This window comes from Strix aluco, chromosome 3 (assembly GCF_031877795.1).
Source record: "Strix aluco isolate bStrAlu1 chromosome 3, bStrAlu1.hap1, whole genome shotgun sequence".
NCBI lineage: Eukaryota > Metazoa > Chordata > Aves > Strigiformes > Strigidae > Strix > Strix aluco.
Genome location: NC_133933.1, coordinates 70,178,357 through 70,197,475, shown reverse-complemented (window position 1 = coordinate 70,197,475; position 19,119 = coordinate 70,178,357). Strand labels below are relative to the sequence as shown.

Genomic DNA, 19,119 nt, shown 5'->3' with positions numbered 1-19,119 from the left:
TATTATACTCTCTAGATAATATAGATTGTCATTATATAATACTACAGCTAAATGGTTAGATCCAATCTGATTAACTAATCCTATCCTTTCAAGACTAGCTATAAGAATTCCCAGATAGGTGGAAGGTCACATTACTTAACAACTCCTCATTTGTGTAAATATTTTTCCACTAAATTGCAACACTCTCTCTTGGAGTGAGAGCAGCCTGACTCCTTTAAACTGCCAGCCTTGTTCTGCTGCTTTACTGTAGCATGGCATGATGCAAAGAAGAGTATGAAAGGAAAGGTTTGAACATCACATCGATGTTGACTTTGTCATGGACTGTACCCAAACCTGGATAGGAATGTCACAAAACTGATCTTGTAAACTTACCATCTCCTGCGTATAGGAGGAAAATAGAGGTTTTCAACACCGAATGCAGGGTTGGAGTCCAGCAGATCCTTCTTAATTTCATCATGTCAGAATTAAAATTCAGTCAAATACTTGAGGATCTGCATCTTCTTTCTTATCTTCCCAGTTTGTCAGGACTGCCTTTTAGTAAGTGAGGAGCACAGGTTCAGGAATGATATGTTTAATTGTGTAGTCCTCTCAAACATCCATGACTGAATATGCAACTAAGAGGCATTAACCATGCCCTGCAGCCAAATGGGACTGTCCCTAAATACAGTATAGAGCTTTGTCTCAGTGCCCCATTCTTGTGAAAAGTAGCAAGTCCTGGTGTTTATCAGGGTCCAGATGGTGGTGGTGTTATATCCTTTAATGTAAAAAGGAGCAGGTCTGCTTGATGGCAGAGCACAAAGTCTGTTAAACCACTCAACAGCTGGTGCCTCTGAGCACTTCTTTTGCTGCTTATGTAATTATTATCCCCAGCTAGAGCTTTCACCTGCTGATAGGCAATTCTCCTTTGAAATCCCTGGTTTTTGGTCATGTGATGGAGGTCCAGCATAGGTAATTGCTTTGTCATTGGTACTAAAGATATGATGAGTGTGAACTGAGACGATGTCTTTCAGTTTGATCCCAGAGCAAGTTGCTTGCCTGTATTTTTTATTCTCACTGAGAAGCAATTAAGAGTTGGAAGGTAGAGCTTGGTAACAATGGCAGGTGATGCTGTCAAATTTGCGTCTTGAGGTACTGGTGGAGTAGAAGTCACATGTAGATTGTTCACTGGACATATTTGTCTAATGGATACTGTTCATGTAGCCAGAAGGTTCTTTTTCTTTATAACATTGTGACAAGGTGTACTCTCAATTACAGGGGCTGTATCCTGAATCTCATGGTATAATTGATAACAAGATGTATGACCCCAAAAGAAATGCATCCTTCACCCTTAAAAGTGAAGAGAAGTTTAATCCACAATGGTACCAAGGACAGCCTGTAAGTATTAATACACTGCTGAGAATGTACATCAGGCTGTTGTTATGTTACTTAATATCACTTGGATGCATAGTGATGTTGAAAGAGTACAGAGGGTACTTCTAAGTGAGCCAAGAAGCATTACTCAGCATGGTTAGGAATTGCCATACTAGAGCTGCAAAATGACAAATGAAACAAAGTGTAACAGATTTTGTTGAACTTAAATGGAATTTTCTCTAAGGAGAAAACTATCTTAAAATAACTAATAAAGATACCAGATTTTGTTGGTTTTGATATGAAGTGGGCTTGCAATTAACTTCACTGAGGAAATTGGCAGACCAGTTAGTTTTAGTAATTAGCAGTATTAAAAGGCTTACACTCTACCCAAATTACTGCTCAGTCTAAAGATGTGGTTTTGAAAGAAGACATCTCAGTTCAGTCATACAGCTATGGCAAATCTGCTGAGACTGCCATCAAAATGAAGTGGCATGGGAAAGTTTGGGTGAGTGCTAGCCTGAAGAATAGCAAGAGAACAGATGCAACTATTTAGTAATGTGGGGAGGACTGATTTGTTTTCTTGTTTTTGGAGGAGAGAACACACAAGTGTAGACCTTATGGGCCCCTGCAAAGACAGTGGTGTACGAGTCAGGCAGGAAAACACGCAGAAGGCAGACAAACCTGTAAATCATGAGATCAGCAGTAAAATCAGAAGAGTTGACCAAATTCTTGCTCCCATGTTTCAGAGTTTGTAGGGCATAGGTCTGCAGAACGTTCCCACCCTTTCTTGCTTCAATGTTCTTGAGACATTTCCCCTTCCCGGTGTTCAGCCATGGTTCAACAATTGCGTTACTGTTCCGTCCATGGGAGCTAATGATTCCTACTTCTTTCCTGGCTCCCCTTCTGCTGGTGTAGCAGCAGAAGGGATGCGAGTTTGCCATAAGGAAACAGGTTGCAAGGTGTATCTGGACTGCAGATAGCGATGACATGCAAGACTGACTGTTTGGAGTGTTCTGCTTACATTTGCAGATTTTGATCTTGCTGAAAGGTGCAGAGCTGGTAGGTGTGGTAGTGGATCTGGCAGTTACTCAGCTAATTCAGTGAGCTGCACTAATGATGGTGATTGCTCTTCTCCTGCAGATCTGGCTTACAGCTATGTACCAAGGTCTAAAAGCGGGTACGTTCTTTTGGCCTGGGTCAGATGTAGCAGTTAATGGAACCTTTCCAAACCTGTATGAAAACTACAATAGGTATGTAAACTCCTGTGTCTTGGATGAATATTTTACTTTAACTGTTGCAATGGGACAGATGTCAGAGAAAACATTTTTTTTTTCCCTGTTTTTCTAAATAGTTGTAGACAACAGGAAAAGAAGATAGGTTCAAATTAACTTTGGTTCAGTATAATATAGATTCTTTGTCTAATAATTTTGTCATTCCTCAGTAAACTTTTACAGGAAAGATGTGGAAAAAACAGCTTTAAGAGTAGCCAGCGTTGAAGCTTTAGTACTTTTCTGTTTCTATTTATAAAAATCTTTTGTGGGTATGTTATAGTCATTCAATCCAAACCTGTCACAGAGTGAATGGATCAGGTCTTGACTTAATATTGTCTGTGAAAATTAAAGTTTTACTGTTGACTGTGGTAAATTGTTCCAACGTAAAACTATTTTCATTCCGAATTTTGAAAATATTTCACGTTAAGGCAGTCATATTTTAGTCAGTGATTGCTCTTCACTGCAATTAAAAATTTTGTGCCAAATGAAAATTCTACATAAATCTGTTTATCACCATTTACTTATTAATCTCAAATCTCACCCAAGAAATCAGGCTTTTCATTTATATCTTCCTAGGATCATTTTCTCTTCCTACATCCTTCATATAGCGTGGAAATTCTGATGCTTGATTTACTACCTACGTTTTTTTTTTCTCTAGGAACTTGTACATTGTTGTACATTGTATTGAAACTGTTTAAACAGTTGAAAAAAGCCAAACACCCCCAAACAAAAACATGAAAAAACATGAAAACCTGCACATGATTTTGCACCTTGAAGCCGCTTATTCTCTTTGTATAATAAACACAAGCAATATTGGGAGCTTTATTCTAATCACATTGAAATCAATGGGGACAACATTTTAGGGAGCTTTAGATCAGACCATTCACTCCTGTAGAGTCACAGGCAATTAGCATAGATGAACTTGCATCCTGCTAAACAGCCATTAATGGCATCCAGTTGAATTCAATTTTCTCTGCTAAAGTACATTGGTTTTATAATGTGTGACTAAAAGTTTTTAGCTCTTGAGGATGCATGGTTGGTTGATCTTGTGTTATTCTGATACAGCTCAATCCCCTTTGAAGAAAGGGTAGTAACTGTTCTTCGCTGGCTGCAGTTACCTGAAGATGAAAGGTAGGTATACAATTGCAGGTGTAAGTTCCCATTCGAGTGGTATTGCAATTAATTACTTTGTAAATATGATTTCTGTTTTAAACAATATCTTACGCATTATTCTAACAATGTTAAAATATTACTTAATGCAAGCCTGTTCTTATGACTGAAACCTTTTTTTATTAAGTTGCATTTTTCTATTTCCCTTTAATGTGTCCTTCCTCTGAATGACAGTGTTATTTCCAATATTTGATATCCATTGTTGAAATATAATCTCTTCCAACTGTCTCAACGTGTATGTAAAATATTACATTTTTGGTACTGTTTGATATAGACCACACTTTTACACTCTGTATTTAGAAGAACCAGATTCCTCAGGCCATAAGTTTGGACCAGTAAGCAGTGGAGTAAGTAGTTTTGTAGTTTCTTCATTTCTTTTTAATTTCATTTTAAGCTTTGTTCTGACTCTATAATAAGCTTCTGTAATTCATGTTAGATTAACCAAGACCATGTTCAGTATGCTTATTAGGAAAAAAAATTGTCAATAGACAGACCATCCATAATTAACATTGGTACAAAGCATGTAATAAGCACGCTATTTAGTAAGTCTAGTTTATGTTTTCTTTATTTTAATAACTTTTAAGTTGCCAGAGCATGTTTGTTGTGTCTTGTATGTTGTTTTATCTGCTCCTACTAATTTTTTACATTGATTTGGGGTGTGTGTGTGTGTGTTGTCAGTGGGACAGAAATTTTATGTACTTTCAATTTAGCAAGAACAGAGATTTTTATAGCCATTGTCCAAGTTTTGGTAGTTAAATATTGATGTTATAATTGTTTCCCTTAGTCTCTGTGCAAAGGGTAGATGAATATTGCTCTTATCTCCCTGCAGTTAGGTTTTATGCTTTCTCGGAAGGAGGGTGATAAAAGGAACACTCACCCCATCAGTCTGTGGTGTACCTGTTGTATAAATATGAAGTCTTTGGGACTGCTACTGTTTTCAAAAGTACTAAATAGCTTAATGTTTTAACAAACTGAAGTGAGAAATGCAAAGAAAAAATCTTTTGGAAATTCAGGAACATTATAAAATTCTCCCGTGTTGAATGGTCAGGAAGTTTGGGCATCTTAACTAGGTATTTAACCTCAGTGGTGACAACAGCAAAAAGCTCTTGCCAATTTCTCTTGAGGTGCGAGCAGTTCCTGTTCCTGTAAGGAACTGTCAGATGAACGTGAGTGTCCAGTGAAGTAGCAGACAACTAGTTGGAACTGCAGTATAGGGAATGTGTTTAAATTGATTATCCTTTTCTTTGGTTAATAAGTGGATCTAAAGTTCTGTATGTCGGGAATCCTCTGGAGGCAAGACCCTGAGGGTCTCCCCAGGAGCATCTCATCTTTGTTCACACAAAGCAAGACAGCTTATACAAGTAGTTCAATGAGGTAACGGAATGACTTGATTTAAAAACACTTTTTTGTTTTGTTTACTTAGCAAGTATTCAAAAGTAGCCCCAGTGGTTGTACCTATGCAAGTGAGCTTGAACTCCAGACCTCCTGATCATGAACAGTGCTAGCCTTTTCAGTCCCTTTAAACTAGTTTGCTCTGAGACTAATACCTAGTCACAATTTCAAGGACAGTTTGCTCCAGGGTCTTTCCCAACAGGGATTTTGAGGAAGAGTGCCACAGGCTTGGCTTCCTTTATTCTTTTCCGCCCTCTAGTATTCTCCCATCAGCATCTGTAGCCTTAGGCATTCCTTATTGTCCTCGGTTGTGCCCCTGATAATGCAACAAACATCGTCAATTTCGTATTTTAAAAGCACCCTCACTGGCTAAAATCTGGGTATGTGTCGGGTTTTTTTATTTGTTTTTTTTTTTAAAATGTCTTCAACTGAAATAGTACATAAAAATGTGTAGCTGTGTCTTAGTACACTGTGAGGCCCAGAAAAAATTGGGGCCAAGACCTCTGTAGTGTAGATATAGCCAGTCTTCTGTAGATGGAGGTAGCCCTGAGCAGTGCAGGTGCTAGGCAGTCTGCAGACTCCCATTTTTATTTAGCAATATTAGGTGTACCTGTTGAGTCCATTCTCAGTGGATGTAAAGACTATGCATCTGAATGGTGTACAGCTGAAAGAAGTAGGAACAGGCAAAAAGCAGGTTTACCGGGTTATTGAGAATGTTGTAAGTCTCCTGTCCTCACAGTTCCTCCTGTTAGTGTGTGCTATGTGTGTTCCCTGTCCTGAGGCTGGGGGTTACTGCACAGTTTTAGGGCCCCTGTGTCTTTCATTTATGTCTGGACTGCATCTAGTCTTGAATGGTCTCTAAGAAGAGCTCCTTTATTAGCACATACTGTAACAGTTTAAATTTATTCATTCTCCCTAGAAATAAATTCTATTTTTTAATTGAAGTGATTAACACTTACTTTACATTCCTATTTTTGTCTTGCAGGTCATTATGGCATTACAGAGAGTGGACAACATAGTAGGGATGCTGATGGATGGTCTCAAGCAAATGAACTTGCATAAATGCCTGAACATTATTTTTATATCAGATCATGGTAAATTCAATTTATAAAATATATCTGAATTTTGAAGAGCTGTTTTTGTAAAGTACTATTCTGAGTAAACTTGCATGTTTCTGGCAAGATGAGTGAAGCAGCTAATACCTAGAAACTAAGTTTTATATTATCAGGATGGTTTAAGAGATAATCAGTGTAGGTGAGAATCAGATTATTTTAGGGGAGGGGAAGAAGTGGAGAATATAAGGAGGGATTAAGTAATTTTCGTATTTTATTCCTAATTCCTCTTGCGATCATTGCCATCTGATAAAAGAAATAGAATAAAAAATGTGAACTGTAAAAATAGATTTCATTCTATGCAACAATAGTTTGCAAATTGCTGAAGAAGTGAAAATACAAGCCATATCTTCCTTTCAGTTATCAGTTCTCTTATCCATTATTTGAAGACTGTGAATATGAAACTTTGATTTATTTCTGTAATAGCTTTTCTATATTTCTGGATTTCTGTAATAAGTTATGTATTTTAACAACAATTTTTTTTGTGCTACTTTTCCTGACAAACAAAATATAAGCATGCTTCCATGCAGCACAAAATTGACTTGCAGAGCTCATTACCACTGGGAACAATCCAAGCCAAATACCTATACAGATTTTTAAAATATTTATGAAAATAATGGAGGGTAAACCTGTCAAGAATTATTAAAAATAAGAGTTCAAATGCAATATGCAACTTGAAGTCCCTTTGACTTTTGGAAACTGATGAGGAACACTGGGAGGAAGATCGGTCCATAACTGCTGTGCTTATTGGGTATTTCTCCAGACATGCTACTGTACACTATTAGGTAGGATATTGGGCTAAATGAATATTTGGTCTATTACTGTTCTTAGGCTCATAAGATTTCTTTCCCTTCAGAGAAGAAAATTTTTCTATTTATTCAATTCAAGTGTCTTCCTCGATTGAGGAAATGGCTGATTGTGTGTATCTATGTAATATTTTCTTCCATACATGAGTATTATGGTCTCCTTGAATCAGATGTCTTGGAGTTGCTGATAGAAAGACCTGAGAAATTACATCTCTGACTTCTACATGTCTCCTCAGCAAGGCTACTCTACATTGATATTCCCATTTTTAAATAAAATTTATTTCGTTTTGCAGGGATGGAAGCAGGGAGCTGCAGAAAAACAGCATATCTGAACAGCTATCTGGATGATGTTCAAGATTTCATAGTAGTACCTGGTCCTGCAGCTCGTCTAAGACCTAATAATGTTCCAGATGAGTATTTCTCTTGTATGTAATTGCTAAACTAATTTTTGTTACTCTGTTTTACGCTTTTGTACTTTATGAATACAGACTTAGGATTCACATATTCCATTGGTAAACCTGACAGTGAAGTTCAACTAGGGACAACCTGGATAATGATGAGGAAATACTAAGTAGTGCACCTGTGTTTTTAAAGACCATTTGACTTTGCAGGTCTGGAAGTGTACTTAAATCCTACAGATTGCTTTTGTGGGCTGCCTCAGAGTGACCAGCTGCAAATGCTCTTGCCTTGTGAATGGCATTCCTTTGAATCAGATATTTGGTGGTCAAGACAGACCAAAAATCCCCCATCATGTCTCACCTCATTTCCTGATTTACCAGTTTATGTATAAATTCGCTATATTTCTGTCTTAAGGAAATGTTAGATTGTTACTATCTTACATATTGAGTATTATAATATATTTCCTAGTTATCAAAAAATGGCATAATGGCCAGATGGCAGTTGGGTAAGCTGAGCTGCAAATAAACATAAATAAGATGAAAGGCCTTGAGTGAAAATCAATGTATGCTTACAGATTTTAAACTGATTCATTATGCAGTCTCATTTCAGGTGAACACTTAATGCCTGCAGTTTTTGGTACTTCTTAATGCTGAATGCAGGCGTGTCCTTCATGTTTCATAGAAAAAACTCTTATCCTAGATTATTGTTTTTCATGCCCTTTAAAACTTGTAGGCCTCAACCCCAGTGACTTTTAAGTCCTGTTTACTTCATGATATTCTAAACTGTTTTAAATGTTTTCTTGGAAAATGTGGGAGTAAAATGCAGTTCCAGGTTCTCCCTGGAGAAACAGGTTCAGGAAGTGGAAAAGCAGAATATCTCCTGCTTTTGACACATGCACTGTTTTCATGAGCATAGCTGTCTTTGTAGCACTGCATACATCTATGCAGGAATTATTAATAGTTCCCTTGCCAGTGTAAGCCTTTATGTACTTTAGTCAAGCACTGGATATCAGACTCAGGACAGAGTAACTGTGTGAAATGTAATGGGCCTGCGTTATACAAAATGTCAAACTAAATGATGTAATGGTCCCTTTTGGCTTGAGTCTAAGCATTTGAATCTTAGCCAGCTTGCACTTGGCTGTCTTCCTAAGGATGCTTGCCAGATAAAACTGCTGTCCTAATAGTTTGTTTCTTTTTCCTTAGAAGTTTATTATCAAGCAGGAAAAAAATCCAGCTTGATTAGCACAGCATTTAGTTGCCGCTTTTGTGAAAATTTACTTCTCAGATTATTTTTCTAACTGTGGCCAATAACTTAAAATTTTAAAGCTGTAAGTAACCAAGCAAGAGGAGGAGAGACTGAACTAAAATTTCATAAAAGCAATAGCTTGACAGTTTAGTGATGTTTTGCTCCATGTGAACTTCATTCTGGAAAAATAATTTATTATGTCCAGAACCTTTTGAAACTAAGCTAATTATATTATATATGATGGGAATGCTTTCATTTTACATCTGATTTCTTTTAACTTAGGTGACTAATTCTTACATATGATTCTTCCAGTTAATTATGAAGGCATTGTCAGAAACCTCACAGTAAGTGTCATCTTATCTGTTATTCTAGCTTAATTTCTACTGATGTTTACAGGTATTTTATAGCATCAGCTGTTTGCTGGGCTACTTATATAGCACCTGGACTTCGAATCAGTGCCCTTCCCTATGCTATACAGTTAACAACAAAAACAAAAGTAGTTCCACGCAGGGGAAGAGAAGGTCAAAGTTGAGTAATGTGTCATATGTCTGTGGTTGTGCATTAACTAAGGTATTGTGTTCACTTCTTTTCACTAACTCTTATCTAGCACTGTATCATGTTGCTCTTCAAGCTGGAGAACTTGTGTATCTGGACCATACTGGCTGAGGGCCAAGTCAGTGTAAAGCTCAGATCTGTTTCCTGGACAAGCATAAGATTTTCTTGCTCACACCTTTTTGATAAACAGCTTTGAGAGAGGGTATTGATTTTTTCATTTTGTCAGTTCCAGCTTAAAGAATTTGCTTTTCTGCTCTAAACCTGCCTTCTATTCTCATCCCTGCACTACAATCTGTTTGCCTCTCATTGTGCAGACACTGCTGTTGGTGAGAGCTATGCTGTTTGTATAGATAACTAGTATGGATATAACTTGTATAGATAACTTCACTATTAAAAAATTCCAATGTTACGGTAGAGGGTGATGTTTTTCTTATTTGGTTGGGTTTTGGTTTTTTTGGTTTGTCTTTTTTTTAATCATTAATGGATGTTAGTTGATGAAAAAATCTATTTGTCTACCAGTCTAGAAACTCCTTGAATGTCTGCTACTTTCTGTATTACAGAGCTGTAGAATTATTGCACTGACTAGTCTCCTACCATTTGTGAAAGTGCCATGATGTTTGTGTCTCAGTATAATTCTTTATTAATTCTAAACAGTAGTTTGGTTCTGTACAACTGTAGGCTGTCAGAAAAGAAAAAGAATAAGTTACATCCATAATCCCATAAAAATATTCTAATAGATACTGACTGGTTTTGCATTCACTAGTTGTTATTTAAATAGTTACTAATAGTTGTCCAGACCATATGACTCCAAACCTGATGGAGTCCCATTGTCTTTAGTGGAAGTGCTTTATAAGAACTGTGCATGACATAAGCAAAAGTTTGATGAAATGTACAATTTATATTTTAATTTAAACATTTCAGTGCATAGAACCAAATCAGCCTTTCAAAGCTTACATGAAACAGCTGCTACCCAAGCGTTTCCATTATTCCTATAATGACCGGATTGAACCATTGACCTTTTATTTAGACTCCCAATGGCAGCTTGCTAGGTAAGTTAGTTTTCAATACTTGATTAGATAGCAAATAATTTCTTGTTTTCTTACAGCTTGTCTCTTCCAGATGCTTTATCGTTCAATGATAGCTATTGGAACGTGGTATTCTTGTTTGTCATAGCAAAGGGACATTGCAAAGAAACAGTGCATGCTTTTCTCTACAGTTTTTGCTGGCCTGAAGCTCAGTTCTCAACTGGCAGCTATAGATACTCTCCTTGCTGAGAATGCAGGTAGTGGCAGGCTTTGTGACACAGACGTTAGAAACTAAGGTCCCCTTGGTCAGGTACTTGAGCACATTTTGCCATGCTTTAGGAATTTCCAGAGTGAGTCATGAAAGCTAAGCATGTGCGTAACTACTCGGTTGAATTCATCTTGTGAGCGATCTGCTGGCATACCTTGAGTTTACTGAGCCTGCTATTGTTAATTACCTTACATGTTCTGACCAATGAATTTACAACTCCCAAAATAACGGCATCTGCTACAATATAATTTTGAACACCTCTGTGATACTCCAGGGCTTTCATCATGAAAGATTTTTTCGGTCCATGTATTCAGTAAGTCCTGTCGTATAACACCCTAAACATGTGCAAGTCATGCAAATCAGGTTTGGGTTACTAGAACTGTACACATTTAAATAATATGTGTGGACATGCCATACATTGGAGACTTGTTTTTATTAGACGATGAGATGTCCAGCTGAATGCTCTAAATTACACTAGAATTTTCATTAAAAAACAAACAAGCAAAAAAAATCTTAAGAATCTATAAAGTACTGTCAAGCTGTGTTGCCCAAATGACAGTGAAGTGAAAATCTGTTATCCTGAGAACAAACACTTTGTTCATGTGTCATCCAATCTTTGACTTTAAATAACTCTGATGGACACTTGACAATTTCAAAGGGGGTAACATTTGCAGAGAAAATTATCATTCTGGTTTTAAAGCATTCTCTTTCAGAGCTTAAAGACCTTCTATTACCTATGGACAAGTCTCTAAGAATCTTTAAATGTAAAAGTAAACAGTGCATCACTGAATGCATTTTATACTGATATGATTTGTAAAGTGTGAGTTACATAAACTGTGAATTTTTAATAGGAAACCACTTGAGATTAAAAGCTGCACAGGTGGATTCCATGGCTCAGACAATCGCTTCCCCAGTATGCAGGTGAGACTCAAATTTATGCTAGCTCTTATTTTCAGCTCCTTCTATTTCTGGATGTTGTGTTTGCTGGGTCTTGAGATTTTTTTTTTTTTAAGATCTGTGACACTATTCCATCTGCAGTTATAGAAATCAAGCATTTGTAGGATTGCTATTGTGACATGCTGGGCAACCCACACAGGGTAGGTTATAAGAGTTGGGCAAAAATCCAGCAGGACTTACCCTGGGGATTTCACTGTGCTGGTAAGAGTATAAAGTTGTGCCAAGTTGTTTTGTTCTAACATTGAAAGCAGGAAAAGAGAAATCTTATCTCATTAAATCCTCACAGTAATTGTAGATCTTAAGAGAATTCAGATTGGAAGGGACCTCAGGAAGTCTCTAGTCCCACCTCCAACTCAAAATAGTCAGCTGTGAGATCAGACCGGATTACTTAGGGCTTTATGCAGTTGCATCTTCAAAACTGCCAAAGGCAGAGGCTCCACAACTTCTAACCAACCCGTTCCACTGCCTGACTGTCCTCCTGGTGTAAATGTATTTAGTTATAGCCAGCCAGAACCTTTCTTGTTTCAATTTATGCCTGTTCTCTCTCTGCCTCATACTGCATAGCACTGAAGAACATGGCTCTATCTCCTTGATGATCTTGTTGTAGGTACTGGGGAACTGCTGTTAGGTCCACATGAAGCTGTCTGTTCTCCATGCTGAACAAGCCCTGTTCCTCTTCACAGGGCAAGAGCTTCAGCCCCCAACCACTTTGGGGGCCCTCCACTGAATTTGCAATGATTGTTTATTGATGTCATTCTTATGTTGGAGATGCAGTATCCTGATGTGGCATAAAGAAATGCTGAGTATAGAGGGATAATCCCTTCCTTCAACTTGTTGGCTGAGCTTCTGTTTGTACAGCATGGGATGCTGTTGGCCGCCTTTACTGCCAGGGTGTGCTGCTGGGTCATGTTTGGCTTGCTGTCTCCTATGTCACCCAGGCCCTTGCAAGCAAAGTTGTTCCCTAGCCAATCCCCTGGTCTGTAGGGCTAGTCCATTCTTTGTTTTGTGGGTTGCCTAAGAACAGAAGTAACAGACCTAAACTGCATTAAAGAAGAGTTGATTTGGTTACTAGAAAACTTTTTTTAACCATTAATGAGTACAATAGTTTGCCCTGGAAGTTTGTGGAGCTTCCATCACAGGAATTACCTAATGACTGGTCAGACAAGCATCTTTCAGAAATAGCATAATTACTTTTGATTCTGTCTTTTGCAAAGGTTGACTAAATGATCTTCAAAATCTGCAACTCTACTGTGTCATAATAGACTATGTATCACTATTTTGAGGTAGTCTGTTCAGGAGAGAGCATGTCAGTCATGTTTAAAATAAGGAGAGTCTCAAAATTCTTCTCTTCAGTGAGAAAAGGAAAGGGATCATAGGGAGACATGAAATCAGATCCTTAGTCAGCTCCATCTAATTTGGGGAAGTCACTTAACCTGTCCTCTGCTTCAGTTTTTGCTATCAATAAAATGAAAGGCATTACTCTTCATTTCAAAAAGCTGTTTTCATGATAAAAACCACTAACAGTTGTGAGGTACTTGGTACTATTACAATTAATTCATGTAAACACATCTACAAAGAGAGAACCCCGTATTGAAAAAATTATTGAAAACAAGTTTTAGGAAAAGACCTATGTAACCCATGTAAAGCATAGAGTTCTCTTAAAAGCCTTATTTTTCATGTCTTGTAGAATTATGTAATACTGGAATCAAACTGTTTTTTTTAAAAACTGTTAGCCAAAACCTGTGTTAATTTTGTATTGGTTTACCCTTCCAGGCCTACTCTTCTTCCCCAGTTTGACAATGGAAAACCTGTTGACAGGGTACCTAGTAATAGGTTACAATCAGCAAGGCTGCATGATGCCAAATGCCAGCTTAGTATACTCTCTCTCTGCTACAGTTTGACTATGTAAATTTCTTTTCAGTAGGTTGACTCTATTGAAACTGTTTGCCAGACTTGGGATTGTCGGTTCTTAGCATCCCTAATTGGTCTTAAAACAGATACAATTTATCCTTTTGTGGCTAACATTAAAGCAGCATAAATTTCATACTCTGTAATTACCTGGTTCAACAGAAAGGAGGTAGCGTGTTCCTGCCTCATCTGACTCAAATTAGGGTAATTATTAGCCTACAGATTTAGGTTCAACAGTTGCAGAATGACAGCCTGCAATATGCTTTAATCTCAAAAAAAGAAATTAGAGTTGAGTTTTTAACCTCTCTTTTTTCCACACAGATAGGAAATCTGAGACAATTACATTGTTTGCAAACAGCTGAGATGTTATCCAGGAAGATGCTATAGAGTACAAAGCATCCATCACTCATTTAGTATCTTGATTCCACAGATGGGTGCAATCTGTTTCACTTAATTAAAAATAAGCTGAATGTCTCAGGATCAATATGAAAACAATCTTTTTGTTTGGCAGCAGTTGAGTTTAAGCATATGCTGCCCTTGCCTCCTTGTTCTTATTCCTCAGCAAACCCTGCTCTATGCTAGTGTAAGCTTTGCGTGGCTGCAGCGTTAAGTAGGTCAGGGAAGTGAACCAGAAAGAAAAGAGCCAACAGGAAAAAAAAGTTTTTAGAGCTGGCTGCGTTCCTGGATCAGGTTCGCTGTATGGCTACGCAATAGCTTATGCCAATACAGCTCAGGAAGTGGTGCAAGAAGGAGAAAAAACAGCTGCAAACCAGGCGTAGAAGCCTAGGATCTTGCCATTTCTTAAACAATTTAAAACATTGCTACCAACAGATGTTTTTATAGCCTTAAGTTAAAAGCTTCCAAATTGTTTACAGGGCATGAAATGTGTTGATTATTTTGGCTCAACATTTCCATTAAATCTCTTAAAGCATTTAAGAAAATGAATTTAACTTCTCCAAAAGCAGAGAAGAGCAAGGGACTTTAAAAAGCTGCCTTCAGCCATTTATGACAGCAACAATGAGACGGAATTGCGTTTCCTAATACTCTTTTACTACTTTTAAAAATTATTCTTCTATGTTTACCTTTTTTTTTAAAGAAAAAACATGCTTTTGACTTGATCTGTAGTATGTTGGTAAAGATTAAGTTCTTGGAAGAAAATGCCCTCTGAGTTTGAAGATATTTTCCATTTCAGCTTGCCTTAAACAGAGTTCCACTTTACTTTTCTCTGTAAATCCTAGGCTATCTTTATTGGGTTTGGACCAGGATTCAAGTTTCATACTCAAGTTGACCCATTTGAAAACATTGAAGTATATAATTTAATGTGTGGTAAGTACAATTGATGGGGGTCATCTTTGTTCAGTAAAGTATAATATGTTTTGGGCATTGTAAATCCTTCTAATAACAGATTTTTAAGTGTCCTTAGAAATTTGTCCTTAAGACTTTGCTGCAGACTTTCACAAATAAACAGCTGTTTGTTCTTCTGAGAAAGATCCAGCTTCTAAATGACTGAATGACTAATGGCTGTTTAGGTCAGGCCATCTTGTATCTCTCCTTTCCACTGATCTCTGTGTGTTCCTCTGGCTGCTCCAGAGCTGGCACTTTGACTCGCTGTACTAAAACTGACTCACAATCTCTCTACCATCAAGAAGGGATATTTCTCACTCAGATCTAACTAGAGGCTTTATCAGATTAATCACTCAGGTAACCTTATTCAGGCAGAACAATAAATAACAGGCACAGTAATGGGTATGGGTGCAGCTGCCAGGCAGCTCATGTCCAGAAAGCCTAAGTCAGTCACCCCCTCTGCTTTTTATGCACTTGAACAATTCCTTGTATCTTGTCATGTGTTTTCTTATTTGTTGTTATCCTTTATCATATTTTTAATTTTAGCTACTTGATATAAATAGGTTTTTAATTGAGATTAAATTTAGCTTTTTAATTTTTGTTTACTTGATTCGTATAATAAACCTTCTCCCAAATTCATCGTTGTATGTGTCACTTATGCAATTTTTTGTATTGTATCTTTTCATACTAGATTTGGATGTTTCCCTGTCCATTCTCATTGTTTAATACAACAGGTGTTTCAAGAAATGCTTTTTTTTGTCTTTTGAGGGACTGCAGGTGTCCTGTTAGTCTGTAGGCCCATTGTTTTGGAGTCTGGCTCTAGAGCTAGTTGTCTCTGCAATAGTCAGGTTTCCCATTTCTCACCTGTCTATGGTGTCACTCTAGGATTCATGACTGATTTCTGTTCCATGCAGTCTGCTTCTGTATCTGAGGATCACAGACAGCCCACTCCATACACAGATAATCTTCACTTTATTTTCTGACACTGTACAGTACACTGCACCAATGATGTGGTGTTTTTTTCTGAAAATTAGATACCTTGCAAGCCCTCTTTTAGCCCTTTCAAACACAATGTTACTGTGGCTCCTTGTTCCTTTATCCTTTGGTTTCTCCAAAAGTCTATCACTAGTTCTATCAGTTCTACTAGTTTCTGTTCATTTATTCCCCTTGAGGTCTTCATCTGTTTTCCATTATTTTCTGCCTACTTCTCTCTCTTACCAGGACTTATACCTGCTCTAACATCTGCATCTGAGAGAGACAAAGTATTACCAAAGGGTTTGATCCAGAAAACACTTAATGGGAGCACTGCACATGCTTGAGATCAGTGGCGATATTCAGGTATACCACATTTAAACCATGTGTTTAAATTCTTTGCTGGAATAGGAAACAGGGCAGTGTCAGGAAGTGTGTCTCAGACTTGTATGCTTTGGTGTTTTCTCATGTCATGGTTGATGATGGTGTCGGGCCCAAAGAGTTGTGGTGAATGGAGTTAAAACAGATTGGTGGCCGGTCACGAGTGGTGTCCCCCAGGGCTCGGTTTTGGGGCCACTCTTATTTAACATCTTTATTGATGATCTAGACGAGGGGATTGAATGCACCCTCAGTAAGTTTGAAGATGACATCAAGCTGGGTGGGAGTGTTGATCTGCTCGAGGCTCTGCAGAGAGATCTGGACAGGCTGGAGCGATGGGCTAAGGCCAACTGTAGGAGTTTCAATAAGGCCAAATGCCGGGTGCTGCACTTGGGCCACAACAACCCCCATCAGCGCTACAGGCTTGGGGAGGAGTGGCTGGAGAGCTGCCAGTCAGAGAGGGACCTGGGGGTGTTGATTGACAGCCGGCTGAACATGAGCCAGCAGTGTGCCCAGGTGGCCAAGAAGGCCAATGGCATCCTGGCTTGCATCAGAAATAGTGTGGCCAGCAGGGACAGGGAAGTGATCTTACCCCTGTACTCGGCACTGGTGAGGCCGCACCTCGATTCCTGTGTTCAGTTTTGGGCTCCTCACTACAAAAAGGACATTGAATTACTCGAGCGTGTCCAGAGAAGGGCAACGAAGCTGGTGAAGGGTCTGGAGCACAGGTCTTATGATGAGCGGCTGAGGGAACTGGGGTTGTTTAGTCTGGAGAAGAGGAGGCTGAGGGGAGACCTCATCGCCCTCTACAACTCCCTGAAAGGAGGTTGCAGAGAGCTGGAGATGAGTCTCTTTAACCAAGTAATAAGCGATAGGACAGGAGGCATTGGCCTCAAGTTGTGCCAGGAAAAGTTTAGACGGGATACTGGGAAGCATTTCTTTACAGAACGGGTTGTTAGGCATTGGAATGGTCTGCCCAGGGAGGTGGTGGAGGCCCCATCCCTGGAGGTGTTTAAGAGTCAGATTGACACAGCACTTAGGGATATGGTGTAGTTTGGGAACTGTCAGTGTTAGGTTAATGGTTGGACTGGATGATCTTCAAGGTCTTTTCCAACCTAGATGATTCTGTGATTCTGTGATCTTGAACCACCTTCTTGTGCCTCCCTGATCTGTTCTGTGTATGCTGCATGAGAGGGGTAGAGATCCCTTACTGGCATCTCAGTGAAGCAAGGTCAGTGACAAGTCAGACACTTTAAGTGCAGTCATTGAGGTCTAGTTTTTCTCCATCCACTACAGAGAGGATAAGAAGAACAGGATGTGCAAAAGCCAGCACATATACTTTCAGATAGAAAATGAAGTGAGGTGACTTACTCAACCATTTCTTTGCCCAGGGCTTGGATGCCTTCTGGACTGCAGAAAGAAATCCACTTTCATGTGTTGTTTGGGGCTCTAGCATTTCTCTTGGAGCTGCCTGACTGCCCTTTTTGCAAAGCACAGCCAGAGAAGAGATACTGTCTCCTATTTGTCCAACATCTCAGCATTTAAATCATGAGCGACAGACATGTACAACTAACTGTCTTGTCTGAATTGGGGAATTTCAACTCATGTTTTCAAAGGCATTCAAATTGTCAGACTTGGAGATTTCTGGGGTGTTGCGAATTCCTGGATACTCCACTTAAAATAACAGGAACATAACAATGTGATTTAGCTGTTGAAATGGGGACCCAAGTTCTGGGACTGGTTCTGATATGGTTTTTCATTGCAGCAGGGACTGCTAGGATTAGAAAGCTTGTTTTATTCTTTCCAAAGCAAAACAGCTTCATCTGGAGGGAATGACATTAACATACCTGAGTGGCAAAGTGCAGGGAGAAGTGTGTTCAGTTCCCCATGTAGGAAGGGAAGTTCAGTTCTAACTCTTTGCTCTAGGTGAGTGATCTAGACACCAAGCTTTCGGATACGAGTGTGTCTCATCACCTGCTATGTTTTCAAAACATCTTATTTCATAGATTCAGTATGAGTTGAGTGGAGGAACAACAAATCTGTGAATGTTAACAAGGATAATAGGCCTTTTGAAGGTGTCTGAAGTTTCTCCATGCATTAGTGGTAGGCAGCTTTTAGTTGTTTGAGTTACTTTAATGGCAGAAACATAGCTGTTTGTGGGGTAGAGTTGTTTTTGTGGTTAGACTACTTTGATGGGAATTTTGAAGCTTAACATTTTAGACCTAAGTGACAAGCAGAAACCTGTGTTCTGTCTTGGTTCTTTTACGGCTTTACCCTTTAGTGGTGCTTATTCTCTGAAGCTTATGTATTTAATTTCCAGATAATAAAATCAAACAAACCAAAACAAAAAAGAAACCAAAACAAAAAGCTTCCCGTTTTATTCCCCAAAGCATCAATGTTATGTAGTCACTAACTTCATGTGTTTGAGATTCACTTCTGTCCACCACTGCATGTTTGGTTGCTGCAAGTTCAATTCCCCTCAGATGTAAGCCTCTATCACTTTTTGTGCTTGCTCTGTCCCTCTTTACAAGCAGACTAATACCACCCTGAGCTCTAGTTAAAAACGTGCGCTTCCTTTTAAAGGGGTTACATTGCTTTCCCCTTTTGAGTGTTATGAGCAGCAAGCAGTGCAGCTTTAATGACTCACCTGTACTTGTAATCACAGTATAAGCAGCAGTGTATTACAGTCTTTCTCATCCTGTTAATATCACTTGAATTCTTTCATAGATTTGCTTGATTTGAAACCAGCGCCAAACAACGGAACTCATGGACGCCTAAACCATCTTTTAAGGAACCCTGTTTACACCCCCCACCATCCCAAAGAAACAAGCCACCCTTCTGAATGCTCTGTGGTGGGACAAAGAGTGTTTTCAGTGAGCCTTGGCTGCTCCTGCAGGACAGGGGTAAGTACTGAAATGGTTAAAGTTGTGGAGGCAGACGTCTGTGTTGTATTCAGAGTTGAAACAC

General features: G+C 38.7%; 1 protein-coding gene across 4 annotated transcripts in view; it reads left to right on the top strand.

Moving 5' to 3' along the window:
- Positions 1-19,119, top strand: part of ENPP1 (ectonucleotide pyrophosphatase/phosphodiesterase 1) — a 61,640-nt gene that overhangs the window by 31,914 nt on the left and 10,607 nt on the right. For all 4 annotated transcript variants that reach the window (XM_074819080.1, XM_074819081.1, XM_074819082.1 and 1 more), the window contains 11 exons: positions 1,255-1,374; positions 2,491-2,600; positions 3,687-3,752; positions 4,066-4,138; positions 6,169-6,277; positions 7,395-7,526; positions 9,058-9,089; positions 10,222-10,349; positions 11,445-11,514; positions 14,697-14,784; positions 18,880-19,055. In XM_074819080.1, the coding sequence (XP_074675181.1) occupies positions 1,255-1,374; positions 2,491-2,600; positions 3,687-3,752; positions 4,066-4,138; positions 6,169-6,277; positions 7,395-7,526; positions 9,058-9,089; positions 10,222-10,349; positions 11,445-11,514; positions 14,697-14,784; positions 18,880-19,055 (1,104 nt within the window). The remainder of the gene's footprint in view (positions 1-1,254; positions 1,375-2,490; positions 2,601-3,686; positions 3,753-4,065; positions 4,139-6,168; positions 6,278-7,394; positions 7,527-9,057; positions 9,090-10,221; positions 10,350-11,444; positions 11,515-14,696; positions 14,785-18,879; positions 19,056-19,119) is intronic.